At 62.1% G+C, this 27,561-nt stretch overlaps 1 protein-coding gene across 10 annotated transcripts; it reads left to right on the forward strand.

Annotated features, from left to right (window-relative positions):
* Window positions 1–4,926: 4,926 nt before the first annotated feature.
* LOC135312451 (uncharacterized) lies at window positions 4,927–25,761 on the forward strand. Of its 10 annotated transcripts, none has more exons than XM_064445971.1 (33): window positions 4,929–6,347; window positions 9,513–9,620; window positions 11,000–11,155; window positions 11,870–12,001; window positions 12,118–12,309; window positions 12,391–12,474; window positions 12,626–12,744; window positions 12,899–13,013; window positions 13,288–13,359; window positions 13,680–13,795; window positions 13,974–14,118; window positions 14,340–14,446; window positions 14,560–14,641; window positions 14,812–14,925; window positions 15,003–15,134; window positions 15,405–15,661; window positions 15,863–15,986; window positions 16,152–16,346; window positions 16,655–16,810; window positions 17,352–17,572; window positions 17,904–18,081; window positions 18,358–18,504; window positions 18,734–19,132; window positions 19,478–19,597; window positions 20,747–22,288; window positions 22,700–22,780; window positions 23,010–23,096; window positions 23,245–23,336; window positions 23,546–23,631; window positions 24,220–24,286; window positions 24,400–24,563; window positions 24,867–25,001; window positions 25,195–25,761. In XM_064445971.1, the coding sequence occupies exons 1-33, from the start codon at window positions 5,919–5,921 to the stop codon at window positions 25,428–25,430; spliced, it is 6,390 nt and encodes a 2,129-aa protein (XP_064302041.1). In that variant the 5' UTR covers window positions 4,929–5,918; the 3' UTR covers window positions 25,431–25,761. The 10 variants fall into 10 exon arrangements, 9 of the variants coding, with proteins under 9 accessions (XP_064302041.1, XP_064302043.1, XP_064302044.1 ...); XM_064445973.1 differs by having other exon boundaries at window positions 16,206–16,346; XM_064445979.1 differs by having other exon boundaries at window positions 4,930–6,347; window positions 20,747–21,436.
* The last annotated feature ends 1,800 nt before the right edge of the window (window positions 25,762–27,561 follow it).

Genomic DNA, 27,561 nt, shown 5'->3' on the forward strand with positions numbered 1-27,561 from the left:
CTCCCCAGGCCTGGATGGAGGTGGGCGACCTGCACCTAGCTCATGGCTACCTGTGAGCTGAGCTGCTCCCTGTGGGGTGGGGGTACCTCAGGGCTTGGCACCCTTGGCTCCCCTGTGCAACCCCAAAGCCCCTGAGAAACAAGTGCTTGAGGTGGGGGGTTGGGACAGGACAGAGGGACAAGCATGCAGAGCTGTCATTGCTGTCCCAGCTGCAGGGCCTTGTCGTGCACACACAGGCCCAATTGTAGGGCAGGGTGACACCCTGGCTTTGGGCTGACAGGTGCCCCCCACATAGCCTTACCAGAAGCCCCCTCCCTCTGTCTAGGCACCAGCTGGCAGATCCCTTCCCTCACTGGCCCCGGCACCTGGCAGGCCAGTATCAGCAGGGAGCCAGCAGGCAGGGGGTCCCCAGCTGCCAGCTAATGCCACAAAGAGTAGCCTGGCTCGTCCCCCTCCTTGCAAAGGGGGACAAGGAGGAGGCCCAGCAGAGTCCTTAAATGCCAGTGTAAGGTGAGGAGCAAAAGCGGCGGGGGGGCTCGATGTGGCCAAGACTGCTCTTAGCATGGGGTTTGTCTTGCCATGGGCACCAGCCAGCAAGAGCCAGTGCCCAGTCCTGCCTTTCCCACACCCATCCCACAGGTCTGCATTGGGTGGGAACGCACAAGGTGGGCAGGCAGCACCCGTGGGTGCACAGCACTGCTGCTTTTGCTTCCCAGTACTGTAGCATCCCCTCCTGCACCCCATGCCCCGTGCCCCTTCCTCCTGCAGCCTGGAGCTGCCTGCTCACCCCGTGGGTCCCCCCTCTCCCACCAGCTGCTCGTGTCCATCCTCCAGGCACAGGAGGGGGCAGGACCACAGCCTGGCCCCACCTGGTCCCACCAGCTGCCCCGGCAGCCAGGCTCCAGCCCTATCTCCCCCTTGGCTGCGCTTCACTCTGCCCTGGGCCCGCAGCCGCAGGAATGTCAGTCCCGTGGGCACAAGGGGCCTTTGTGTGAGCAGAGCCAGTGGGTGGGGGGCCACGGCCCAGCCCAGCAGCCTGAGTTGGGGGTGGGGAGAGCCACAGCCGAGGGCACGTGTGTGGGGAGCAGCTGCTGCCAGCCATGGTCTCTCGGCTCCCAGCTAGGCTCAGTGGTGTCCCCACTGCTGCAAGGGCTGTCAGGGAGGAAGGCCCCCTCCTTATCATCCTTGTCCCTCCAGCACCAGCAGCTGGGTGCTGGGAGCATCTTGCAGCCACTGCCAGCCCGGGGAGCAGTGCCAACACCAGCACAGAGCTGGCACCTCCTTGGTGAGCCTCAGTGCCCATGCCAAGGGATGCTGTGGGCTCTGCCACCCCATGAGGGGAGCAGGAGCACCAGGGGTGCAGGGTGGGGGCTGAAAGCACCAGGCAGCAGCTGCTGGATTCGGCCTTTTTCAACAGCTGCCATCTCAGTGCCAGCAAATGGGGAATGTGCATGGGCTGGGATTTTCCAGGGCCTGTCCATGGTGTGTTAAACAAACTATTTATAGCACTTGCATCCCTCCCCAGCAGGAATGGCCCACATTCTTCCTGTGGCACTTGGGTGCCACTGGTGTCCCCACCACCAATACCCTCTTTGGTCCTCGCCAGAAGGGTGAGGTCTCCTCAGAGAAAGGACTCCTGTCTGCCTCTCATCTTCACCACACCCCCATTTCTGTTAGCTCCCAGTGCTATGCCCAGAGCAAGATTTGCAGCAAATCTCGCACACCTTGTGAACAGATGCCTGAGGGCTGTGCCCTTCTTCCCATCATCCCTGCTCCCTGCTAAAATCTCTGGAGCCTTAACTGTGGAACAGTCACTTTAAGCCCTGGCAGGTGCCCATGGTTGCTCTGTCCCCTGTGGTGGCACGAGGGTCTCGCCCTCCTGTAAAGCAGAAGTGCTGTCCTGGAAGCAGGCTGGGTGCTGGCAGGTTGCTCATGGGGCAAAGGCCAGGGATCTGGTCCCCTCCCAAAGCCCATGCCAGCTTTGCCTGTCAGCTGATGGGGCACAGGGCTGCTCAGCTGGCCTCCCCTCTGCCGACGGGCAGCGGTGACCAAGAGGGGTTGTGCCAGGAGGCAACACAGCTGTGTCCTGCCTAAAGGCTGGCACATCCCACACCCCTGACCCTCCAACCATGCCTCGTCCAAGGTGGCCACCCAGCAGGTTGTCCTCTCCAGAGGAGTTGGAGGCACTGGTTGACTCCAGCCCTAGGATCTGCCTAGAAGACATGTGGGCTGTGAGCTCACCCCTGCTCAGCAGCAAGACAGAAGGGGCTGGGCTTTGGGCAAGCTCAATCCCCAGGGTTTTAGGATGGCAGGGAGAAGACAAGAAAGAGGGCAGCTCTGCACGCTCCTGCCACCATCCTGAGGACAGCCCTGCTCTCCCATCACCAGTAGTGCTCCATCTGCAGGCTTCCCAGGACCCCATGCCTGCCTCGTGCCACCCAGGGGCATCTCCTGCTCCTTGTTTGCTGATGTCCAGCTGCTAACTGACCACCAGAAAGAAATAAGTGCTATGGAGAGGTACACAGTCCCTGTTTGTGCTCGGGAAGTAGATTCCAGGCCTCCCTGTCAACTAAATAAAGGATACTTGCTTGTGCAATTGGTACAATAAAAAAATTGATGTCTGAAAGGAACCGGCCTTGATTTGTATCTGGCAAAAAAGGAGGCAGTCACCTGGTGAGGGATTTTGAGTCCCTCGGTGAAGAGGGATGAAGGGTAAACAACAAAAATTGTTGAGAGACAGTGCAGTGACTGCAGGAGCTGAAATTCCTTTGTGGATCAGAGAGGTTGCAGCAAGGCTCTACATGCCTTGGCCCAGGAAAACACGGGTACTGGATTCCAGTGCCCTAAATCTTGGGTTTGGAAGTAGATACTGGTGGGATTTCGTTTTCTTTTGAGGTTGCATTCTCTTCCCAGCTCTGTGCTTGACTCACCAGAGCAGCAGGGTTGAGTCCCTCCACCTCCCTGGGCTGTGCTTTTGCCCAGCTATGAAAGGAGGCTAAAGCCCCTGACCTTCCAAATGGGGAAAGGGGCTTGGCAACATCTCTGCATTTTGACAAAGACAAAAATCTGCCTCTTTAAAAGTCCCAGAAGCTTGGCAAACAAGCCCTGCCCCGCTTTCTGCCCAGTGATGGGATGTTGCAAGCACGTGGTGGCTCTCACAGGAGAATAATATCTGCTGTTACCTGCACTTGCTCCCTGGGAAGGAACAGGTTTCTGCAGTACACACACTGAAGCCCCTTTGTTCCCAGGAGATCTTCCATTCCCTCCTTGCGTATCTCTGCCACTTAATGCTCAGGAACACTCCCAGGAATATGCTGCAACACCTCTGCACCTGGCCGGCACCTCCCTTTCCCCATGGGACCCGAGGACAGAATTCCCCCGGCAGGCAGGGTAGGATGGGTGGTTTCCCTGGCTCAGGCAGGGCTTTTCCTAGGAATAGGTAAGGCGCTCTGGAGAATAAGATCTCTGCTCTCCTCCATCACTACTGCTGACCAGGGGCACTGCACTTATCATCCCAGTGGTCCCCAGCCCACTTAGAGGCAGGACGCTGCAAGTGCCCTCTGCACAGCACTGTACTGCTGGGAAACCGAGGCACCAAGTGAGGCAGCAACTTATCTGGGGAGAGCTACAGCACAGTGAACCCAGGAGTTTCAGGATCTGGCCAAGCGCAGTACCCGCTGCCTCCCCGAGGTGAAAAGCTCCCTTCCAGGGAAGCATAAACTCTGATGCAGCTGCAGCAAAGCTTTGGCTCCTGCTTCCTTCGCTTGGGCTCTTCCCCACTCCCCATAATGCTGCCAGCACAGGGCCAGGAGCAGCACACAGCATGGTGCCCCCGCATTGGAGCCTTCTGACCACAGCAGACCTGGAGCCTGGGAGGCTCCAGAAGGCCAGTCCCAAGGGGCTGATGTCAGCCCTGGTCCTTGCAGCTCCCAGGCCTGGAGCTGAGCTGCTGGCAAGCTATTTCTGGTTTTGGCCATGGTGTCTGTGCGCTGAGGCACGGCCAGCCCGCTTTCCTCATCTCAGCCACGGCCGGGTCCCTGACAGGAATCCGCAGGACTGGGAAAGGTCACTCTGGCTGAACTAACCGCCCTTGGATGGGACTCGCTGGGCAAGGGACAGCTTGCATCAGGCAGGCTGGGAGACATAGCAGTAGCTTTCAGTCCCTTGTGTCTGTTCATTCTCCTAAATTCTGCTTGAGCAGGAGCCAGGAGTAGGACCTTGGCAGGGTTTTTGAAGGGAACAACAAGGGGAGGAAATGAAGCCAGCCAGCCACCAGGAGCAAAACAAAGGTTAGGCACAGGAGGGAAGCGGAAGAGCACAGACATGAGCCATGGGCCTCCCTGTCCATGCCCTCACCCTGGCTAGCCTGGGCTCCCCTGGTCTGCAGGGCCCTGGCTGCTTGCCCCAAGCTAGCTCAGCTCGGGAGCACAGCTGGAAAGCATGGGACACTGGTTACCAGCCTGCTCTGGAGCCCCGGGTGGAGCCCCATCACAGCTCTGGCTGTGATCACTCCCCAGGGGAGTGCCCATCTAATCCTCTGTGCTTTGTGCCTTGGGGCATCCCTTGCCTGCTCTCCTTGGCGGATGGCCTGGTCTGCATTCCTGGCCCTTGTGGGACCAGGGTGGCAATTGCTGGCGCTGGCAGAGAATGACAGGCAAGCATATTTTGGACCCAGCTGCCTGCTCAGGGGCTTCGGCGAAACCTTGTAGTGAAACGGGACCCCATCCTGACAGCCCACATTTCTGTGGTGCACAGATGTTCCTCCCTTGCCCCCCTTCTTCCCCCGGCACTGCCAACCCGACAAATGGGGTCCTGCGCTCAGGTGCAGTATCACTTACAGGGAGCATGTGTCTGGCCTGGGAGGAGGGGACATTTAAATGGACAGCTGAGTCTTCTGTTATCCCCTGCTGTGGAGACATTCCTGCTATTTGGGGCTGGTGGCGGGTCCACGCGTGGGGAGCTGAGCGGTACAGGCTCCTCTGGCAGAAAGGGCAGAGCACTGTCCCCGAGCAGGAAGGACCCCAAGAAGGGTAAGAGCGACCAGGGGAAGAGGTGGGAAGGAGACCGGTCCTCTCCAGTGTTTCTCCCCGGAGCCTCCCCCAAGCAGCCCCCCGCTCCCAGAGGGGTACAGACCCCCGAGCACGGCGCTCGGGCTCCCGCGTTCCGCTCTGGTCGGAAGCTCCGAAGCCTGAGGACCTCCTGGGCACCCCCCTCCCCGATCCGCCAAAGCACCTCGGCTGGGGGGGGGAGCGGAGGGCGCCGGGGTCTGACGGTGTAGGCTGGGGGGCAGCATGCCCGCCCCGCCGCTGGCCGCCCCGCTGCTGCGCGCCCTGCTCGCCCGCCTGCTGCCGCTGGCCCGCAAGCGCCTCCTGCCGCCGCTCCGCCGCCTGGGGCGCCGGCTGCGCTCCCGGGAGAGCCGCCAGGCCCTGCTCACCTGCCTGCTCTGCCTCCTCAACCTGCGCAAGAAGGTGGACGACTGAAGCCGGCCGGGGAAAGAAGGGAAGGGAAGGACAGGGGCGGGGCAGGGCGCGGCGCCTCTCCCCCGCCTCCCCTGCCCGCCGCGGGAGGAGGGACTCGGGCAGCGCAGGGGACGCGCCCCGGCGGGGGCGGAGGGTCCTCCCAGGCAGCCGAGGCCGGACGGCCGCCCGCGCCTCGCCGCTCCGGCCATGGGAGCCGGGCCGCCCCCCGCTCCGCTGCCCCCCGCCGCGGGGCCGCCCCGCTGAGCGGCCCCGCGGGAAGGGAAGGGGCGGCCCCGCCGCCGCCGCCGCCGCCCGCCCCGGGGAAGGAGCCGGCGCCGCCCGGGCGGTCTCCATCACCGGCGCTCCCGGGCAGCGGGGGCCTCGCTCTGTTGTCTCGCCCCACGGTGCCCGGCTCGGGCCCCCCGGCTGCCCCCCTGCCCGGCGACGGGGACGGCGAGGATGTCCGGCAGCACGGCGAGGAAGGTGCAGCCCTTCACCATCAGCACCAAGCTCTCGCTGCCCAAGTGTGCCGCCGACTTCCCCGGGGACCCCTGCCCCGGCATCGCCCTCGCCTCCGCTCTGGACAACCACCGCGGCCTCCGCCGCAGCCTCAACGAGCGCATCTCCCTCTACCTGGCCCAAGCCCGGGCCAGCCCCGCCGCCCCCGGGGTCCAGCCCCGCAGCCCCAGCCCCGGCGAGGAAGGGGGCACCGACGAGGAGCGGCTGAACCGCAACTCCCTCGCCCGCTCCATTAAGAAGATCACCCTGTCCAACTGGCACGGAGAGGCTGGCGCGGGGGACGCAGGAGGACCTGGGGACCCTGCCGGGACCGGTGGCGAGAGGAACCACAACAACAACAACAGCAGGCCAGGGAAAACTCAGTTCAAGGTAAGCGCTCCCCGTACCCTGCGCCCTGCTCGCTCCCCGTCTTCCCTGCGGTTCCCCGTTCCTGGCTGCCAAGGGATGGGTAGGTCCTGGGGAGGCTGCGCCCCGGCAGGGGATCCTGCTGTCTTGTACCCAAGCCCACCAGGCAGTGCTCGCTGCAGGGCTCCTGGGGTAGATGCTTTTCCTCCCGCCTCTCCCCCCACGCACTTCTCTCTACCATCAGGCCAGGGGGTCTTTGTGGGTGAACTGGAGACGACATTTCCCTGGGGCTAAGACGAACCAGAAGAGTTCTGCCCCAGAGCCCAAGCTGGAGGGCTCAGCTCTTGGCATGCCCGCGATGATGCAATTGTATGCGGGGAGCTGGGAACTTGCTCTCCCGTTTACTGGAGGGGAAACCGAGGCCGGGAGAAGGGAAGTGACTCATGAAGGGCCACACAGCTAGGCAGAGCCAGGACAAGGCTAAGAACAGGACCCAGGGCTCCCGCCACCCTGCCCTCCAAGTTTTAGTGCTAGCAGGCGTGGAGGTCTGAACCCATCAGTGCCAGAGCCCAGGAGACCTCATGTGTGGCTGGGATGGGGCAGAAGGCAGCTCAGGGACCTGGCCATCACTGGCAAGAGCAGGCAGGAACTCCTTGGGATTTAACCCTGACCTGCAACAGCTGGTTTCCCGGCGGGATAGCACTAGGGAGAGTCACGCAGCCTACTGCCAAAACCCTTGTCTTCATTGCCAATAAAGGCCAGGCATGGCCTCACAAGAGCTGCCGCTTCCGCCGGCATGCAGGCAGCTCCTTGCTGGGCAGCCCGAGTCTGCGCAGCCCAAGGGGCATTGGCGCAAGGGCTCCCCTCTTTCATATAAGGTAGGGACACGTGCTCAGCATGGTGGTGTGGTGCGGGACTCTTGGAGGCTGCCAGTATCGGCCCCTCCTGCCTGTCCAGCCTGGGGGGGTGGAGCTGGAAGGGGGGGGTAGGCTGCAAGATGGAGCTTTGGGAGGGAGAGCCCAGTCTCAGGGGAAAGCATGCATTAAGCGGGACAGCAGCCGGAGGAGCGAAGGGAACACTCTGCCCTGGGCCGGGCATGTTAGGGCTTTCTCAGGTGCGCCCCCCAGCTCTGCCCTCCTCTTGTGCCCTATAGGAATGGGGGACTCCTCCAGCATAAGCACAGTGCACCCAGGAGGGACTGGCCTCGCTAATCTTGCTTGTAGGAAGTCACTGGCACCTACTCTTCTACAGGAATGCAGCAAGCGCATGTGTTGCGTTAATTTTGCTTTTAATGAGGGAAAGAAGCACTCACAGGGGAGGCAGCTGAGGCCGATGCACTCGTTTCACGTGTGGCTTTGCTTATGTCGCAAAGCCTGGGGTCCTGCTGTGGAGCGGTTAGCACAGCATCTCACGGATACTGAGGAAGGTGTGGCTCCTTCCCCCAGCCTTGGGTTGCTGCAAGAGTGTTGTTTTGCCAGAGTGAGGACCCAGCTCGGGGCGGGGGGGGGGGGGGGCAGTCCCGGTGGAGCAGCTCTGCGGGAAGGATGAAGTCATTCTTGTGCCGGCAGCCCTGTTTTCCTGTGGCTGACAGATCATGAGACAAGGACTTTAAATAAAGCTCCCGTGTCACCTGCAGGCTTGTCTCCCACAGCTGAGCCCTGAGGGGGGCTTACGGGCTGCAGCCAGCGTGGGATGCTGCTGCCTAGAAGAGGGGCTTCATTAGGTCTTATGCCCTGTCAGCACTTCATGTTTAGCTCTCTGCTGTTCCCTAATCGGGCATCCAAACATCTCAGCCCCGCAGTTGGGCAGAGGGGTGCCTTCTCCTCCTTCAGAGCTGTGCTTCCCGCAGCTGCTGTCACCCTTCTGCCAGACACACTGAACTCTCACTGTGCCTGCCGAGCCATGACTCGGCCTCGCTCCCTGCCTGCTCTTCCTGCTCAGGATGGGATGCTATGGCATGGTGCAGTGTTCTGTCCTCTGCAGCCACCAGCCAGGCTCCGCAGCCCCCTGGAAAGGTCCAGTGGTGCCGGTCTCCCAGGGGTTATAGGGTTGTTAGGCTGTTTGTGGGGTTCCGAGCCTTTCTGGTGGCAGCAGCTCTAGCACTGGGGGATGCCATCTGTGTCAGGACTCTTCTTCAGTCCCCCAGAGATGGTAGGAAGCCACTTTCTGTGCAGGGAGGGAGTTGCCTGGGTTGGTTGCCTTTGGACGCCGGCCCCACTCTGGAGTGGTCTGAGTGTTGGTGGGCCGGGTCCGGCTCTGGCTGATCTACCGCCCTGTTTGCTGCAGCCTGAGAGAAGACCAGGGAGGGGGTGTCGGGGCAGGACATGTTGCCTACCACCTTGTGCTGTCCTGTGCATGCTTCGATGGCTGCTACAGAGACAGCAAGGTGGTCCTGGAGAGGGAGTGGGAGGTCCCTAAATTGGCCTGCTATATCTGATGTCCCAAGAAAAGATCCATCCATAGAAGAGGGTGACTGCCCTTGTGCATGATCCAAGCAATCCCACGCACCTCTCCTCCTGGGGCCAGGCTCTGTTAAGGATACGGTAATGTGGAGTTAATCCTGGACTTCCTCTCTGTGCCTGGCCGTGGCTCCTGGACTTCTTTCCTGCAGCTTCTCCTGTTCCCACCCTTGCCCCCATCCCACGGGAGCCCTTCCCTGCGAGTCAGCCACCCCCTTAACTCTTGCCTCCCAGACAGGCTGAGATCAGGGATCGCAGCTGAGAGGCAGGCATCAGGTTCATGCTGGTGGGGTTGTTGTCCTCCTGTGCCCTTGTACCCTTGCCCTACTGTCCTGGAGATGGGCAGGGGGGCTGACCCTGAACATCCTTAGATGACATGGGGCCAGTGGTGACGATGGAATAGGTTTCTGCTGGCTTTGGAGTCAATTCAAGGGAAAAAAAAAAGAGTGTGTGTGTAAGGAGCTAAAGTGGAGAAGGTGCTGAGCAAAGCAAGCTTAGGAGCTCTTGCCACTTGCTGAACATGTGGCAGGAGCTGCAGATGCTGCCTGGAGGAGCCTGGCCTGGATGCATAAGGAGGGATGGGCAAGAGTCCAGCCAAGCGGTGTCTGGGTACTGCCGGCAGCTTCCTCTGGCCCAGGGCAGGGAGAGGCAGGCACATGCTCCTCCATCCCCTCGGCTGCTGTGACAGTTGAGCGCTTCCAGGCTCACGGCTGCACCTTCCTGTCTCTAGGTCTTCCTCAGGAAGGAAGTAGATGTGGAGGATGAGCCACAGGAGGCCGGGAGTCCCCGGACTGGTGGTTTCTGCTCTCCAGTGGACAGACATTCCCCCTTCTATGCGGTATGTCCCTCTACCATTGTCGTTTAGAGGGTCTGGGCCAGGGACGCAGCTTGGGGCTGAGCAAACGAGGGCAGCTGCTGGTGGTCTGCTGGGGTACGGATGTGGATGGAGCCCTGCTGCTTTAAATGAGCAAGGGGACCAGCTGGGAGTGACGGGGCAAGGGGATAGGTCCCAGGCCAGCACCCAGAGGTTTTATCACTTCCAAGGGAGCTGGATTACGGGTTCCTCCAGCCCTGGCCATGTCAAGAGACTGAAGATCCTGGAGTCACAGGAGGGCCTGAGAATCTTGGTTGCTATTTAAAAAAAAAAAGGCAGAGGATTTCTCTAGTTCTTGTGGTTAGGCAGAAAGGCTTTGAAAAGTGACTCCCATGCTGTCAGTGGGGCAGCACGTGCCAGAGTGCTTAGAGAGCCTGAAACAGTTGCCTGAAACCCGCTGCTCGACAGGCTTCCAGGAGATTGTGCCCTGGTGGGCTCGGGGGCAGCTGGGACCCCACAGGGTAGCTCGCACTCAGCCCCCTTGGTGAGGGAGCCCTGGGTTGGCCCCGGCAGCAATTTTTGCCTGGTGAGAGGAGGCAGCAAGCCCTGCGCCTTCAGGTCTCTTGAAAATGCTCAGGTTCCTTTTTGCTGCTAGTTAGTGTATGGTCAGGTCCTTGTCCCCGGGCAGCAGGGTGGGAATCAAGTGCCCGGGCAGCTGTGCCATCCCCTGGGCTGTGTGCAGCTGGGCCCAGGGCTGAGCTTGGAGGGGGGCCAGCACTTTCGCTGGCTGACCTTTACCATCACCCCTGGCAGAGCTGGAGCCCTGACAGCATTTCGTCAGCACCAGCCGCCTGCAAGGCTGAGCCCCAGGAGAGATGCTGTGCTTCCTGTCCCCTGCTGCTCCTCACTTGGGATGGGGGTCTCTGAGTGTCCCTGAAGGAGTGGCAGGCTGAACTCATTGGGGACCTGCCCCATGGCCATCCCATCCCATCCCCTGGCAGTTTCCACTAGGATGCCACCAAATGGATGCCACAGACACACAGGCCGGTCACAGGGATGTGCAGCCTCAGGCTGGAGCAGCAGCAAGTGCTGCATCTACCTCCAAAGTGGGTGCAGGGACCAGCCCAGGTGCTGGGTGCCAGCCTGCCAGCTGGCAGTGACCCAGGGCTGAGGGACAGCCTGGCAACACCCTGCCAGGGCTGTGAAAGCCACTGGCGCAGCCTTGGTGGAGGGGAGCTGTGCCTTGGGGTGCTGGGAGAGAACCCCAAATATATCAGTGAAGCAGTGGGATTGGGTATGAGGCAGGTTGGCATACTTTATCTGTGTTTCTGAAACACTCCTGGGAGGTGATGGAGAGAGCTCCCTGGGGTGGCTCACTGACCCTCCACCTCTGCCCACCCCAGCTGGCAGGATCCCCAGCCTCATCACCCCGGAAAGAGAGCCCCAAGGGCAAGGAGCCCACAGTGGCACCGAGATGTGCTGGGCGAAGCAGCATGGGACCGTCCCCCCTCCTTGACCTGAGTCCTCTGGTAGCCCAGTTCAACCGGGAGATGCTGCAGGTGAGGCCAGCTGGGGTGCCCACCCGAGGGGCTGCATGGGGAGCAGGGCAGGGGGGCCACCGGCAGCTCTTCATGTGAGCTGCGGGGTGGGGTGTGCAGCAGGGAGGGCTGAAGTCCCGGCCCCGAGCAAAGCCATGGTTGTGGCATGAGATCATGTTTGGCCGCCTCTCCCTGGCTGTTGGCCCCAGGGAGAGGGGGTCAGCCCGCACCAAGGTCCTGCTTCCTCCCCACATGCGCACGCTCCTCCCGTCCCCCATCCTCCTCCTCCTCCTCCCAGTCCCTGTCTCTTCCCAGCAGCGTGGGAATGGGGATGGTGTATGCGGGGGGGGGGGGGGGGGCAGGGCAGCTTCCACACCATGCTGGAGAGAGTGCATGGGTGCTTGCACAGGGGAGCCAAGCGCAGGGAGAGGAGATGCTTCGTGCAGAGATGTCCCACACAGAGACTCTCAGCCTGGCCTGCCTGGCTTTTCCTGCCAGGCTGGGGCAGGCAGATGGTGAAAAGAAGCAAGACGCTGCTGACCTTCCCACCCCCATCACCAGCGTCGCCATCTTGAGCCCCTTTGCTGGCCTGTTCTCGCTTGGAGCAAATGGGTTGTCAGCTGAAAGGGTGCCCTCTGGTCCCTGTTGTGACTCTGGGGCGTTTGGGCTTGGGTCCCTGAAGTCCTTGGGGCTCTGGCAGAGGCACCGAGCTATGTGGCTCTTGCCACCTTGCAGGCAGAGGGCTGGGTGCGAGGCAAGCTGCGGGACCTGAAGGATGGCTGCGACCTCCAGGACTGGGAGGAGGTGGCTCAGACCCTGCAGCGGGACATGAAGGATTTTGAGAACACACTGATAAAGCTCAACCAGGTGAGGCTGGTCGGTGGCACGGCTCCCATTCCCTGCAGCACCCGTGTCCTTGGGCTCTTTGCAGTGAGTGGGTACCTGGGAGCCCCTGACACTGAGTGGGACCCTTGGCCCCACAGATGGGCGAGCAGCTGATGTGGCAGGTGAGCCCCAGTGCCGAAGGGGTGCGGAGGCAGCTGCTGGCCCTGCGGGACCAGTGGCAGCTCTTGAAGCAGACGGCCGCCAGCCAGAGCAAAGCCCTGGGGGGACTGCGGAGCCTGCAGGACTTCAACAGGAAAGCTGAGCAGTTGGAGGCGTGGATCAGACACAAGGTGTGGGGTGCAGGGAGTGCGGTTCAGGGAGAGGGACAGCCTGGCTGCCCCCCTGCCTTCTCACACCCTCCCCTGGCCCAGGAGGAGAAGCCCTCCCTGGGAGCCCTCCTGCAGGAAAGCCCAGACAAGATCCAGCTCACCCGCCGCATCCTTGACTTGAAGCAGGTGAGAGGCTGCTGGGAGGCCGCTGGCATGCCAGTAACCCCAGACCCCACGAGCCCTGGAGTCCTGAGGCTGGGGTATGATGCAGGTACCTGGGAGGGGGGCAGGAGGGATGGCCGGTGGACACCGATGTCTGTCTCTCTGCTTGGGCCAGGAGGAGCAGCAGTTCCAGAGTCTGCACGAGGAGCTGAACAGTCTGGCCCAGAAACTGGAGAAACAAGGCAAAAGTGAGAGCAGGAACATCTCAGCCCGGCGCAAGCACCTCAACAAAGCGTGAGTGGAGGACACACAGGCTGAGCAGGGGGGAGGCGACAGGCTGGGAAGCAGGACCCCCCAACCTCCTGCCTGCCTCCCATCACCCCACCTCTGCAATGGCTTCCCAGAGGGGCACAGGCTGCCCTTTACCTCTCCCCTTCCACCCACGCAGGTGGCTGCGACTGCAGGGGACCCTGAAGGAGCACCACGATGCTCTGCAGCTGGCCCTGGAGGTAGCTGCCTTCCTCCAGCAAGCAGATACCCTGCTCAGGGCCATTCATGCCAAGGTACCAGCACTGGAGCCAGGGTCAGCCTGGTGCAAGGCTATTTCATGGCCAGAGTGAAACTGGGTAGGCAGCACCTCGCCCTTGTCTCCTGTGTGGGGGCTGCTGTGGTCCCAGCACCCTCAGTCTGGGGCTCAGGGGGAGAGCTGGGGGGATGGAGCTTGATGTTAAATGGGGAGCCAAAGCAGTAAGCTCAGCTTTGCAGTGTCCCTTTCTGCTGGAGCTGAGAGCAGGGCCCTGTCCTCCTCCCACTGCTGACTGCAGCTTCCTCCTACAGCAGAAGAATGTCTGCAGTGTGGGTGAGCCAGGCCGGGACCGAGACGTCAGGGACATAGCCAGCCAGGTGATGGTAAGTGTGAGCCTCTGCCTTGTCCTCTGAGCCCCATGGAGCATCCTGGCAGAGGGGGACTTGTGGGCCTTCCTGGGTCAGCGCTGGCACTGGCAGGCCTGGGGGCTCAGTGGGCACGCTACAGCTGCGTGGGGTGACCGGGGCTGTGTGATGAATAGGGGAGCCTCCCCAGGGGCAGCAGGGACCGGGCTTGTAACGTACCACCTCTCCTGTTCCCACAGGGCTGGTGGTGGGTTGCCATCATGCACTCACACCATGGCTGCAGTGGCTTGTCCCTTGCCAGCCCTGTCATCATTCCCCTGCTGCTCCTTTTTCTCCAGATGCTCGATGTGACCGTGTCCCAGCTCCTCAGCCTGCAGCCCAGCCTGGCAGCCCAAGTTGCCCCCAAGCATCGAGATGTCAAGGAGAGCTGGGCACTGCTTCAGCAGTCGCTGAGGTAGGGCACAGCCAGGCAGGAGCCCCAGGGCCCCAACCCTGACCCTGCAGTGCTGGAGCCAGAAGCTTGGGGAAAGACCTGGGTTAGCCCCTGGCAGGCTGTTGCTGGGGCACCAGCTCCACTTAAGGTCTGTCTTCATCCTCTGCTCCCCTGGGCCTCCCTTGCGCCCCTTTCCCAGGACGGAGAAGTCTCCAGTACTGGTGAGCAGTTCCCCAGGGGGCAACACTGTGGCTCCGAGTGCTGAGTCCCAACGAGATGATAGTGTGCGTGGAGCTGTGGGGAAGGAAGCAGGAGACAAACGGACAAGAGGCCCCGGGAGCATGGTGAGCACAGGCATCTGCTTTCCTCCAGGCATCTCCAGTGCCTCCACCTTGGGAAGTTGAGGGAGCGTGTGGGAAAGGGTTTCAGGTGTTGGGCAAAGCCAGAGCTGAGCACACCTGTGACCTACCCCCTTGGCTTATGGGACACGTTAAGTCCGAGGCTTGGGGCAAAGCAATGCACACTTTAGGTTGGCAAGGGAGGAATGGGAGCCTTTGTGTTGTAGGTGCTGAAGGACGTGCTGGGGAAGATGGTGGAGCACGAGAGAGGGGAGGAGAGCATCCCTGGCTCCATAGCGGTGGGGCAGCCCCCTCGTGGCGGGGACAGCAAAAGGTACCAGCTAGAGGAGGTGGCTGTGGGGAGTTGGATGGAGTTGGAGGGGACAGGGATAGGGGTCCATTGTGCAAGTGGGGCAATGGCAGTCCTGACTGTCTGCCTCTCTGCAGGAGGAGGAGAGAGGCAGAGGCTGAGTGGGGGACACGGCAGCTGGAGACCCAGGTGCAGGACGTGTGTCAAGCAATGAATGCAGTAATGTCTTTCCAGGAGCACCCTTTGCTCCCAGCCTGGCCAGGGGAGCTAGTGTCAAGGGGGACTCCTTCCCTGACCCCATCCCACTGCTCATAGGCATGCATGCTTGTGCCCTCACGCCCATCCCTGGTCTGAGCACTAACGCACCATGTCTCCCTGCTCCTTGCTAGACTGTGTCCCTGCACAAGGAGAGCATGGGTCCCGGGGATGTGGAGAGCCTGGAGGCAGCACGGACGCAGCGGGAGCCCCTGGATCCCAGCTCCAGTGCTAGGGCTGTGCTCCTGGTGAGCCCCTCTGGGTGTGGAGTCGGGCGGGGGTACAGTAGGCAGGGCCTGTCCTAACCACCCTCCCTGCCTCCCAGGAGGGGCCAGCACCGGGAGGGTCCCCGGGGAGCCCACAGGTGGAAGCCATGCTGCGGGAGCTGGGGGAGCTGTGGGAGGACCTGCAGAGAAAGCACCAGGAAAACGGTGCCGTGCTGCAGGAAATTGATAAGGTATGTGGAGGCAGGGCTGGGGTGGGCACAGGGGCATGCCCCAGTCGCAGCAACTTGCTGGGGCTCAGCAAGTGACACCAGCACCCACGGGGAAGGGACCTGCAGTGTTGGCATCGACATCTCCAGCTGGCCTCGCAGCCCATGCACTGCTCCAGCTGTGCTGCCTGAGCTGTCAGGGCCCTGGGTGCCCACAGTGGGGTGGCGGCGTGAGCTCCTGCCTGTCCTAGGTGGCTCAGAGCTAGGCTGATGGGCTACTCACTCTCCCCACAGGCACTGAGGCTGGTGGGGGAGCTGGACCGGGCTGAGCAGTGGCTGCAGGCTGTGGCTGGGTCACTCTCAGAGCCAGCCACCATGAGAAGCCCAGCGGAGCTGCGCAAGGATCTGGAGGAGACAGGCCAGCTGGAGAAGCAGCTCCTACTATGCAGCCTCAAGCTCCAGGCACTGAGGGAAGAGGCAGTGGGCGAGCCACCTGCCGAGCATGAGGGGGCAAGGAAGATGCAGAGGAAGGTGGAGATGGTGGAAGAGAAGTGAGTCCTGGGGGAAGATTCCTCCTCTTTGGTCCCTGGGGTGAGCAGGGAGGAGGATGCTTACCCCGAGGAGGTGTGAGGAGGCACCTGAGGAGGTGTGGGAAGAAAGATGCTTGCACAGAGGAGGTGTGGTGAGGAGGATGCTCGCCCTGAGGAGGTGTGGAGGGTGCAGGCACATATGACAGGCAGCTGTCCCTACAGGTTGGCACGCGTGCAGGCAGCCCTGTGGCGCCGGGTGGCAGACCTGCGTGACTCCCTGGTGCTGTCGGAGTTCCTGCAGGATCTGCAAAAGGAGGAGGCACGGAGCCAGCAGGGACCTGCAGCGGTGAGCAGCAGGGCCAGGTGTCCCTCAGGATCGCCCAGCAGCTGGGACTGGACCAAGGGTTGGTCTGTGGCTGGCAGGGGGACCCTTTGGGTGCTCCCCTCTGGTCCAGCTGCCTCGGGGGTCACTCCCCATCTCCCTCATGCCCAGCGTTTCTGTTGGCTTCAGCCAGGGAGCGGGTGTTGCGGCTCGCCAGGGTCTTTTCCCCTGCTCTCGGCCCAGGCCAGGCAGCTGCTGAGCAGCGAGGACATGAGCCTCCCCTTGGGAGAGCTGCAGGAGGCTGTGGAGATGCTGAATGATGCAGCAAAGGAGCGGGAGCGGGTCATGGAGGTGGCAGCGGAGACGGAGAGCCTGGAGCGCCTGGTAAGGAATGGAGGCACGGGGGCTGGGGATGCAGCTGTGTGGTCCACCTGCAGCTGGACATGCTGGCTAGTTGGGACAGGGCATGTGCCTCGGCTGGTCCCAGTGGGACACAAGGGTGTTGGGATACATGGGGACTGCACTGTGCGAGGCTGGTGTCCCTGTCCCTACCGTGGCTGGTGCTCCCTGCCATTTTGCAGGTGCATGGCAGGGTGCCCCCAGGCTGAGGTGGACTGGGGCCATGGGGCAAGTGGTGGCACGTGGGGTCCCATACTGGGGCTCATCTCTCTTCCCCCCCAACATGCATTCAGGTGGCAGAAGTGTCCCCGCAGCTGGAGGCCCTTCGATGCAGAGCTGAGGCACTGGCTCGTGACACTGCCCAAGCAGAGAGCAGCTTCACCACAGTGAAGAGTGAGAAGGACCTCCAGGGGCTGCAGGGCTTGCTGAGCCGGCAGCAGGAGATGGAGGTGAGACCCAGGGAGCACCATGTCTGGCCGTGCCCGTGGTGAGGAGGTGTCCCAGCTGGCTGGGGTCATCCCAGGGAGGTGCTGGCCCCTGGGGGCCCAGGTGTCGTAAGCCTTGGCAAGCCGTGGCAGGTCGGGCTGGAATTTTCCAGCAGAGCGAGCCCTGCCCCACTCCACTCCTCTTTGCAAGCGTGGGCCAGGCAAAGGGAGAGAGCTTGCATCAGCTTCCAAGTGCCAGTGCCTGGCTGCCAGCACCTCGCTCATCTTCCCACCAGCAGGGAGGTGACTCACGCGAGCAGAGTGGGGAGACCAGGCAGCCCTCCACTCTGCCCATCCTCCCCACTGAGGGTGGCTCTGCCTGCTTACTGCAGCCTCCGTCCCTGCATCCTCCCCTCCGTCCCTGCATCCTCCCCTCCGTCCCTGCATCCTCCCCTCCGTCCCTGCATCCTCCCCTCCGTCCCTGCATCCTAGAACACAGGGGAGTCCAGCCTGGGTGCAGAGGGGTTGGACACATCCTGAACTTTTTCTGCCTTGTGATCTTTAGCGTGTGGTGTCGGAGACCCTGCAGAGGCAGCTGGAAGAGCTGGAGAGGGCATCTGCCCGCTTGCAAGAGCTCTGCCCTGCCCGGCTGTGCCCTGTTAGCCGGGAGGTGCAGAAGACGCTGTGGGCCTGGGCAGGGCTGCAGGAGCTGCTGCGGGAGACCCGGGCCCACGTGCAGCAGGCTGACCAGCTGCGGCAGTTCTTCAAGGATTACTTAGCCATGATGTAAGTGGCAATGAGCTGTCGGGTTGCCTCTGCAGTGGTTGTGGGGGAGCTGGTGAGAGCATGGCATTGCCGGAGCGTGGGCTGCTGGCAAGTATGTGGGCAGTGCCAGAGCTGTAGCTGGGCAAGACCATGGGGAGCCTGGAAAAAAGGGCTGCGCCAGGGCTGCCTGCTGTGGGGCAGTCCCATGGCATCTTGCCCTGCCCCACTAGATTTGCCTCTAATCCAGCGAGCTGCTTCCAGCTATCCCTGAGCATGGGAATGGCTTCCGTGGCGCTTGCAGGGCTGAGGAGGTGCTGGGTCGCTCCTCATCCTGTCTTTCATGTGCCCGCAGCTCCTGGACAGAGGACACGCGGGCTCAGATCTTCTCTGAAAGCCCAAGTGGCCATGGCCTCCCAGAGACTCCATGTGAGGAGCTGGAGAGGAGGATTGAAGGGAAGCTCAAGGAATTTGAGGTGCTTGCAGCATCGGGGAAGCAGCTGGTGTCTGAGGAGCACTACCTGAGTGCAACGGTAAGAACAGGGGAAATGGGGTTGGGGGAAACCCTCAGCACCCCCTAAAACCCTCTGGGGACAGTCCTGGAGGAGAGAGCAAGGTGCTCTCCCCAGGGCTGCTCAGGGCAGGAAGGGGTTTCACCCACCATGGGTGATGGGACTTGAGGTGATGTGACAGCCTGTATCCCGCTCCCCAAAACCTCCTAGACTGCTCCGTAGTCAAGTGTCCTGGTAGGGCCAGTGTCCCCAGGCCGGGGGTCCTTGCAGGCTGCCCAGCATCTCTCCTCCCCTCAGATAAAGGAGCGCTTGGAGGAGCTGCAGAGCATGCTGGGTTGGGTGCTGGTGCGCTGGCGAGCACAGAGGCACCAGCGGGACCCAGGGAGCAAGCAGGAGGACAGAAGGGACCTGGAGAGCCCCTCAGGCACGTCTCCCACCGGCCAAGTGAGTACTCAGCCATGTTGAGACTGTTGGGGAGCAGGATCAGCCTCGAGGCTGAGGGTAGTAGCAGAGGCACTGGACAGAGCGGGCGGTGTGGAAGTAGGGGAGAAATGTGTGCTAATACCTCTGGGACTCCCTGCGGTTCAAGGAGGGCAAAGGGAAGATTGTCCTGAGAAAGTGGCAGGCCCTGGCAACCATTCCTCCATGTTCCCTCTCTTGTCTCGCATCCCAGGAGCAGGGTGCCCCATGTGCTCAGCCCCAGCTGGAGAGCATCCACAGCCCAGCGGAGTTCATGCCTTGCTCCCTCCTCAAGCCCATGCAAAGATCAGAGCCATGGCTGCCAGTGGGAACAGCCATCTCCCCACCGGCATCACCCCTCTCAGATGCCCCATCAGAAGCGGAGCGGAGCTGGGGGGAGCCCAGCAGCTCAACACCTCACAGTGTGGGACCCCCCGAGGAGGCTGTCGCCTGGGATCCCGCTGAGACCTCCACGCTGCTTCTGCCACCACGGGGCCCCAGCAGGCTGGGGGGGACAGTCAACCTCATCCTCAGCATCAGCAAGAAGGGCGAGAAGAAGGCGGCACAGCCAGCGGCCAGCAGTGAGCAGCCGGGGGAGGAGGCGCTGCGGACGGTATGTGGTGGACGGTAGGCAGCTTTGGCAGAACATGGATGAACCATCCCAGGGCCAGCCACTGCTGTGCAGCCAGGGAAGCTCCCTGGAGCTGTGCCCCATGCAGACCAGGAGGCTTTGAGGGCTGCAGCATGGCACCCACGCTGGGACTCCCTGGGCCGTTTCCAAGAGAGCTGTTGGGCTGTGTCAGTCTCAGTAGAGGGACCTTTGGCTGTGCTGATGCCAAGAGATGCCGGAGGGCTGAGGACCAGTTTGTGCCACCCCCTTTGCCTGCGCTCTGCTGCTGTGTCTCCTCACCCACTGTGCCCTCAACTTTCTCTGTGTCTCTCTTTTCCCCCTGCTCAGCTCCCCACCACTAAACCCTCAGGCTGTAAAACCTTTTGGAAGCGTTGCCAGGGGCTTTTAGGAAACACTTGGGGTAGTTTAAAGAGAAAGAGAAAGCCGCCTCGCCAGCTGGTGGAAGAGGTAACGTCCCCGGGGGAGGCTGCATGCCGGGCAGAGTGGCTGCATGGCGTGAACCCGCCTGCTACTGACCCGCCTGGCTGTGCCACCGTGCCCTGCCGGTGGTGGTCCCCTGGGAGAGGGGAAACCCTCCCAGTGCCATGAGCTCCAGAGTGTGGGTGCTGGGGCATGCAAGGAGGGGGCTTGGATGGGGCTGGCTGCAGTTTGGCCCCCCGGGTAAGTGGTTTTGTTGTCGCAGGTGGCACGGTAAGCTGTTGCTGGGGGACAGCGGCAGTCCCTCATGCAGCCAACTGAAGGGGGACAAGCTGGATGGGGCCATGTGAGGGTGCATGTGTTGGGGGGGGGCATGCTCCAGGGTGCATGGCTTGTAACCCCTGGGCTGTGGGCTCAGCATTTTGCCAGGGCTTCCATCTATTCATTGCTCTAGGCCCTGCACAAAGTGCTGTGTGCAAGGAGACCTGAGGGCAGCCATGGGTGGGCTCCCTGCTGGGCATCCCAAGGGAGATGGCAGGGGGCCTGAGAAGCCAGAAGGCTTCGAGGCAGGGCGAGGGGCTGCCAGGCCACCAGGATGGTTTTGGGGGTAAGGGGCTCCTTCCAGCCTAAAGGGAGATGCTCCTCTGGGTCCTGCAGGCAAAGCCCTTCGCGTTAATCCTTGTGGCCCCAGAAACCCAGGAGAGGGGCTGCAGCTAGGCTGGAGAGAGGGCCTGCAGGAAGGGAAGGGGAAGGAGCCGTGCTCAGCCCCTGCCCTTGCATTCGCCTGCTCTGCTGCCTGGGGGCATGCAGGGGTGGCAGGGACAGGCAGCAGTGACTGCTGTCTCCATAAGCCACCCAAAAATGGTGGCTTGGAGGGCAGTGGTGCAGGGAGTGGGGGGAGAGCCATATGGCACAGGCACCCCTGCTGCGCCGTACCTGGGGTACTCCATCATGGGCAGAGGTTCCCCTGCCTGTCTCTTCCCTGTGCGCGCTGAGGTGGGAGCAGCCCGGGGGGGGCTGAGGTGAAGCCGAGCTGCTCCCAGCTCTGCATGTGCCACTGACGAGCGTTTTCAGCTGCCCTGCCTTGCCCAGGCGCAGCAGGGAGCGGGGGCAGTCAGTGCAGGGTGGTGGAAGCTCTGGCCATGGGGGTCACTCCTCTCTCTGTTTCTGTGTCTCCAGGTGCAGATGGAGGCTGGGAAGACCCCCAGCGTGAAGCGGCTGCCCGCTGTTGCCCGTCACCCTCTGGCATGCAGTGGCGGGACATCAGCTGCCTCCCACACCCTGCCCAAGGCTGGGGCCGGCTCCCTCTTCAACAGCCTGCAGCGGCGGGAGCAGGCGAGGGCTGAGCAGGCCCGGCTGCTGACACTGCAGGGCATCATGGGTGCCAGCTCCCTGCAGCCTGCACCTGAGGAGCACCATGGCCCCAGCAACACGTGGCCGCAGAAGTGCGGCCGGAGGAAGGGGGGGCCAGGGGCGCCCGCTGCTGGCCCCCAGCTCGGGGAGCTGCTGCTCTATGTCAGGAACCCGCTGGTGCGGGACATCGATGCAGAGTGTGGGGCGGCCCCCCGGGACCCCTGCCTCCCTGACCTGAAAACCACGTGTCCCCACCTTGCCCTGGGCTCTGTGCTCAGCCTGGAGCTGCCCCGGGATGCAGCGGTCCTGGGGTGCCATCAAGGGGCTGTGGTGCAGCAGGAGGAGGCAGAGGAGCAGGAGCAGAGGCAGGGTAGGGGGCTGAGGCCATGGGAACCCACAGGCATGCATGGGACTGGATGGCAGGAGGAGGCAGATGTGGATGGGCACAGTCCCCAGGGGCCTGGCAAGCAGCTGGGGACGTACCCCAAGAGCGAGCAAGGAACGTGGTTTGAAGAGGTGAGCTTCAACCCCAGCTACAGCCAGCAAAAGGCATGCCATACTGGGGAGGAGCACTGGAGCCCTCGGCACCCTGGCAGTGTTGGTGAAGACCTCCTGGACTTCAGGGCGAGCCGGCCAGCCCGTGTTGGCATGCTGCATAAGCAGGTTGGCCGGGAGGGGGATGAGCTGGCCATCCGGCTGGGCCAGGACAGCAGCCCTGGCACCAGCGGCAGGGCCAGGCATCACGACGCTGCTCGGCTGGAACCCAGGCCATCCCCAGCTGGCGTCCCAAGCAGGGCAGGAGCTGCCCCCAGCACTGCCCACACACAGCAGCCAGCTGGCAGCGGCCAGCCCGGTGGGTCCCCAGCTTCCCCCACTGCCCCCATGCAGCTCTCTGTCTTCGAGTGGGCGCTGGGGTCCCCCCAGCCCCCCAGCCCTGTGCCAGGTGCCAGTGATGCTTGCCACCCTGCCCATGGGCAGTTTGAGGAAGAGGAGGAGGAGCTCCAGGCCATTTGGGATGGGGTGGGTGAGTGGCGGGCACCTAGCCCACCAGCAGGCAGCCGTGCCCGCCATGGGCCAGGGAGCAGGGCAGGCAGCCAACCCAGCCCCAACACCACCACCAGCGGGCCCCTCGTTGTCTCGGCGGCCAACAACATGCTGGTGGCCAAGTTCACACTTCCTGCCACCGCCCGGCTCCTCCACAGCCCAGTGGGAGAGAAGAGCCCCAGCGTGGGGCACAGCAGTGGTGGCAGCCTAAGCAGGCACGGGGCATCCCCCCGCACGGAGGAGCCAATGTCCGCAGCCCCCTTGGACAGCCCAGGCGCATGGGATCAGCGGAGGCATGGGAAAGAGGAGAGAGAAAGTAGCAAGGTGAGAGCTGTGGGCAAGGGGCTCTCCCTCAGGGTCAGGCAGGGGGTCAGGGGACACCCCAGGCAGCAGCAGGGTTACCTGCTCCAGCAAATATTACCTGTGTTTGGGGCCTCCCTGACTCGGGTGGCCCCTTTGCTCCATCTGCAGGGATGGAGAAGACCTAGGTGCTGAATCTGGGGGTCACTGCAGCATAGCACTGCCCCACCAGCCTTCAGCCTTAGCAAAGCAGCACTTTACCCCAAAACCTACAAGCAGCCCATCCCCTGCCCAGGCCAGAAAATTGTTCCCGTTGTCCCATTCCCACACTGGCATTACCTGTCAGGGGTGGGTCAAATGGACCCTGCATGCCCAGGGGCTGAGCTGGCACCACCGGCCCCGGTGCTGCTTCACTCACTCCCTGTCCCCTTGCAGGCCCCCCCCAGTAAAATGGAGTTTCAGATGATGGAGGGGACACTGGAAAGGAAGCATGTGTTGCAGACAGGAGGAAGGAAGGTATGGGCATGGCTGCAGGGCTCCTTCGGGACTGGCATGCTGGGATATGGGTCCAGGTTTTGCAGCAGGAGCGAAGCCAGGGATGCTTCTGGCACTGCCATTGTAGTGCTGCTGGCCATGCTGTGAGGGCAGAGCCCACTGTGGCTGGGAACATTTTGAGTGTCAGGGGACTGCTTGTCTTCTCCCAAATCCGTTGGCATCAGAGCTGTCCTCTGCTTGCATCCCACAGGCCAACTGCCGTGCCTGGGGCCTCTTCCACGCTGTGCTGATGAGGCAGACGCTGTGCTTCTACCAGGACCGCAGGGACAGCCTCAAGGTGAGGTGGGGGAGAGCCGGGTGGCACAGCGCCACGGGAGCAAGGGGGGCACCGCAGGGCGCTGGCGGTGGGGTGTCCTTGACCCTGTGGCAGCGGAGGGCAGCACCTGCTAACCTAGCTGCTGCTCTTGCTGTTCCCTGTGCTACAGAGCTCTGTGGTGGCCCTTCCCCTGAACCTCTCCGGGGCAGTCTGCACCCCAGATGCTGAATACACCAAAAAGACCAACTGCTTCAGGCTACAGTGAGTCACCCAACCCAGGGCAGCTGGGGTCTCATAGCCATAGCCCTCCCTAATGTGTCCATGCTGGCCAGGGCCAGCTTGGTCTGTGTCTAGATAAAGATTTCCTACTTGCTTTCTCACTTGCTTTTCTTCTTTCCCAGGCTGGTGGGGGCTGTGGTATCTGTACCCATATATGTCTTGTTGCTGACTTGTTCTCCCCTCTCCCCCAGGCTGCGGGATGGCTCTGAGTACCTTCTGAGGGCCCCTTCCCAGAGCCTCATGAACGAATGGGTCTCCAAACTGCAGCAAAACTCAGGTGAGCAGCCCTTGCTGGTGGAGCGGGGGTCTAGCTATATGCAGCTACCACGAGCATGCAGCCTTTACTGAGCCCTCTGATACACAGGGGGTCAGAAAAGAAGCAGCACAGCATTGTCCCTGATTTATGCATCCTCCTAACCTGCCTTGGGAACATCAGTTCTCTGCCAGGCAGGATTTGGAGGGTTTGTTTTCACACCACATACACAGTTATAAATCAGGAATAGCACAACTGACGTCAGTGGAGCCTCAGCAGTAAAAAGCCAGTGTCAGGAAAATTATAATTACACCTCGGTCTTCCTCCACCTCCTCTGCAGGGCCTGGAAAGCCCTTGCCAGCCCTCCAGGCAAGGAGATCTGTAATACTGAGGTCTTCCTGCTGCTGTTTCCATAGCTGAGAGGGCCCAGGCCCTGCCATGAAATCCTAGTCTGGTTGGGAGGACAAAGTGCAGGCACTACAGCAGGAGGTTGAAGGGGCCAGCCTTGCAGCACAGGCATCTGGGCAGCTCGGCCAGCTGGAGGTGGGCCTGGCTCCACAGGAGAGTCCTGTGTGCCTCGAGCACCCAGCAGGATGTTTGCTGTGCCCCCAGGTTTCCCCGAAGTGGATTACTTCCAGGCAGCGGCACAACATGTCGAGGGCACCGGCGGTGCTGGGTGGTGAGTAACCAGGAGCTGGCCAGCCAGCTCTCTCCCATACTTGCTGGTCTGTGGAGCTCCAGCAAGCCATCGGTGAGCTAGTCTGGTTCACTAAACCTCTGATACTTTTCCAGTTTCAGCAAGGTCCCCAGCCCTGGGAGCTCCCACCTCCAGGGACATCATCAGGTCATGACCACCAAGAGCCAGGAGATCGTGGTGCTACCCTGCTCAAGTGCCCGGCCACAGCAGCCTCTAGGCAGCCAGGATGGCCCGGCTGATGGGGCTGTTGCAGCAGCAGGTGACTTTCCTGCCTGGCTGAGCTCCTGCTGTGTCCCCCTGACTCCTCTCCCCAGCCCAGAGAGGTGCAAGGGAGCTGCCTGGGGGATGCTGGAGGCTGCTGTCAGTCAGTCTTGAACTCGGTGGGTTCTGGGCCAGGACTCCCAGGGCCCCTTGCCCACAAATGGGGTTGGGGGAAGGACCAGTTACTTTCCTTCACTTCCTGGGATACTGGGGTAACCATGCATTTCCCTGTGCTCTTTGGGGCTGACACAGGGTGTCCTGTGGTAGCCTTGCCTTGTGACATGTCTCTATCCTGCTTCAGAGGATGCTCATGGTCCCAGGCACAGGGAGCAGCAGTGGTCACCCAGGGGGTCCCCTGGGCTGTGGGACAACAGCTGCCAAGAAGACAACTACGGGCTGGTGGCCAACAAGAGGAGGTCCTACTCCTTCACCTCAGGTACAGCCCTGGTTTCACTGTCACTGCCAGGAGGTGGCACCACTGCCCCTATCCCCACAGGCACCTCGGCAGGTGCGATGCAGCTGCAGCGCCTGCCTGGTCCCACATCCCTGCACCCTGGGCTGGGAGGGTTTGGGGAGCTGGCAGCACCTGCTGGCACCCTGCCCTCCCTGCTGACTGCTCCCTTTTGCAGCCACTTACCAGAAGATCACCCCGGTGGCTGTACCCAAGGAGCCAGTGGAGGCTGGGAGCAGCTACTCTGTCACGCTGTACATTGGGGAGCAAACTCCGGCCATGCCGCGGGCACGCTGCCACTCCTTTGTGGCCCGGCCAGGGAGCCCACGGGACACACTGGGGGAGAAGAGCCCCGATCCTCCTCGCCCCAAGAACAAATCTGTCTTCAAGAAGTTCTTTGGGAAGAAGGAGTGAGACCCAGCTGAGGGGGGAGAAAAACCCCAGCCTGCCCTTCATCCTCCTCTCAGGTGCCATCCTGGTCCAGTCTCTGCTCCCAGCACCAGCTCACTGCCCACTGCCTCCCCGGGCAAGACAGGCTGCAGCAAGCGGCTCCACTCCAGCTGGCCCCAGGGCTGCACTGTGCCCCAGCCACCGCTGCCCCCGGCCTCAGCCTGGCACTGGGCACCCCTCCTGCCCATACCCTGGGTGCTCTCCCTGGGTGCTGCCAGCTCCCTAGGCATCTTGCTGACATGCAGCACAAGCTGGGTGGTGGTGGTGGTTGTTTTTATTAAAAAACAAACAGACACTTAGTCTGGGAGTTTCTTACTCCAGCAGCACACCCCGGTGCAAGAGGAGAGAGGCTCTGCAAGGTGTGGTCCCTGCTGAGGGTGGGGAAAGCTTCAGATGAGGAGAGGCCTCTGCAGTGGGTTTCAGTCCTGCCCAGGGAGAAGCCTGAGCTAGCTGGTGCCTTTCACAAGGATACTTTCTCCTGTGGTTCCTTCGTGCCTGCACCTAACCCAGCTAATCCCATGGGGCACCTGGGCCCCTTTTCCCTTCTGCCAGCATTCGGCAGGGAAGCCACTGCCTGCAGAGCAAATCCTCCTACCCACACATCCCTGCCAGGCCTGCCCTTCCTCTCTTGCAGGATTGCCACCAACCCATGTCACTGCTGGCAGATAATGCATGCCATGGAGGTGGCCGGGGCGAGCGGCTGGACCCTCAGGGCTTCCTGCATCGCAGACATTTTGTAGTAACTTCACTGGGCTATGCCAGCTCAGCTGCCCTGGTTCCTGTCTGTGCTGTGAAGGGGAAAAAGCAGCTGGTTCAGACTGCCCAAGCATGCACCAGTCCCAGGGGCAGAAGGGGAAGTTTCTGGGGTGATAAGTAGCAAGGCATCTCCCCAGCAGGCTGCAAGGCTTGGCCATGCACACCCCTCACCTCCTCATCTGCACTGTGGGGCTTAAAATAGAAGTGCTGGCTGCAGCCCAGCTCTGCAGCAAGGGCTGGGAGAGGAGAAATGTAGGCGCAGGGCTGCTCCTGCTGCCCCTTCTCCTCCCCATGGTGTCCCTGGGGCTGGGGACAGGCAGCAAGGTGGAGGTGGGCACACGAATGTAACCTGCAGCAGGGCTTTCTCCATGCTCCCACGGAGGGGACAGGAGGAAATGCTGGGGAAGGGTGCGCTTTTTGTGCTCCCCCTGTGCCCCCCCACCCCTGTGCTCGGCTCCTTCGCTCTTGGCTGAAGCACCTGTTTTCATCCGGCACCAAAGCTCAGCTGCTTGTGCTGCCTTAATGGGAAGAGGCAAGAGGGCAGCTGGGGCTGGTGGGGGATGCCCTGGGAGGAGGCCAGCCCCGGCTGGCTGTGGAGGAGGCCAAGGCATGGCATTCATGGCTCCGGCCACGCATACCAGGAGAGCAACTGGTGGGCAGGCGCCAGCTCATTCCTGAGCAGCTGAGGGGCCCGGTGGAGGGGACAGCGGGTGCAGGGCGCTATGCTGAGGGCTGGCCCCAGGGGGCTGATGCAGACCTGTGGTGGGGTGGGTGGTCAGCAAGTGTCCTGCCATGGCCTGAGTCCAGCACAGCAGTGTGGGGAGACATATGCCACCAGAGAGGTGCCCCTATCCCAGGGATGATGCTGGCACCCACAGCACTGCTCTTGGTGCCCAGGGCTGTACCACTTCCATGGGCTGCATTGTCCCTCCGGGGTGGCTGCCTGCCCACAGTCTCCCCTCTCTCCTTCCCCGTGCTGGCGCTCGGCCCCTCTGCGACCTGCTGACGAATCCTGCTTGCAGTTCCTATGGCAGAAGCCACTTCCCCCACCGGCTAATCCTGTGCATGCAGCCTCCACCTGCTGAGCCAGCGGGAGCTGTGCTCAACTGGCCCCAGCCAGCGCCAGGACTCTCAAACCCACTCCGGCTGCAGAGCCCGTGGGGCAGCAGAGGCTCCTCACCCTGGTCCCACCACCACAGGAAATCCTGACCCCGCTTGGCACCAGGCAGCATCAGCTAGCACCAGGAGAGCTGAGCCCTCAAGGTAAGGGCAAGGTGCAGGCAGGGGGTGAGTAGAGCAAGTGCTGTCCCTGCTGTGCCTTGTTCCCCTGGGTCCCAGG

This window comes from Phalacrocorax carbo, chromosome 3 (assembly GCF_963921805.1).
Source record: "Phalacrocorax carbo chromosome 3, bPhaCar2.1, whole genome shotgun sequence".
NCBI lineage: Eukaryota > Metazoa > Chordata > Aves > Suliformes > Phalacrocoracidae > Phalacrocorax > Phalacrocorax carbo.

Coding starts and splice junctions, on each gene's coding strand:
- LOC135312451 (XM_064445971.1), top strand. CDS start 5,919: ATGTCCGGCAGCACGGCGAGGAAGGTGCAGCCCTTCACCATCAGCACC. Junction 6,348..9,512: donor CAGGGAAAACTCAGTTCAAG/GTAAGCGCTCCC, acceptor TCCTGTCTCTAG/GTCTTCCTCAGGAAGGAAGT. Junction 24,564..24,866: donor TGGGGCTGTTGCAGCAGCAG/GTGACTTTCCTG, acceptor ATCCTGCTTCAG/AGGATGCTCATGGTCCCAGG.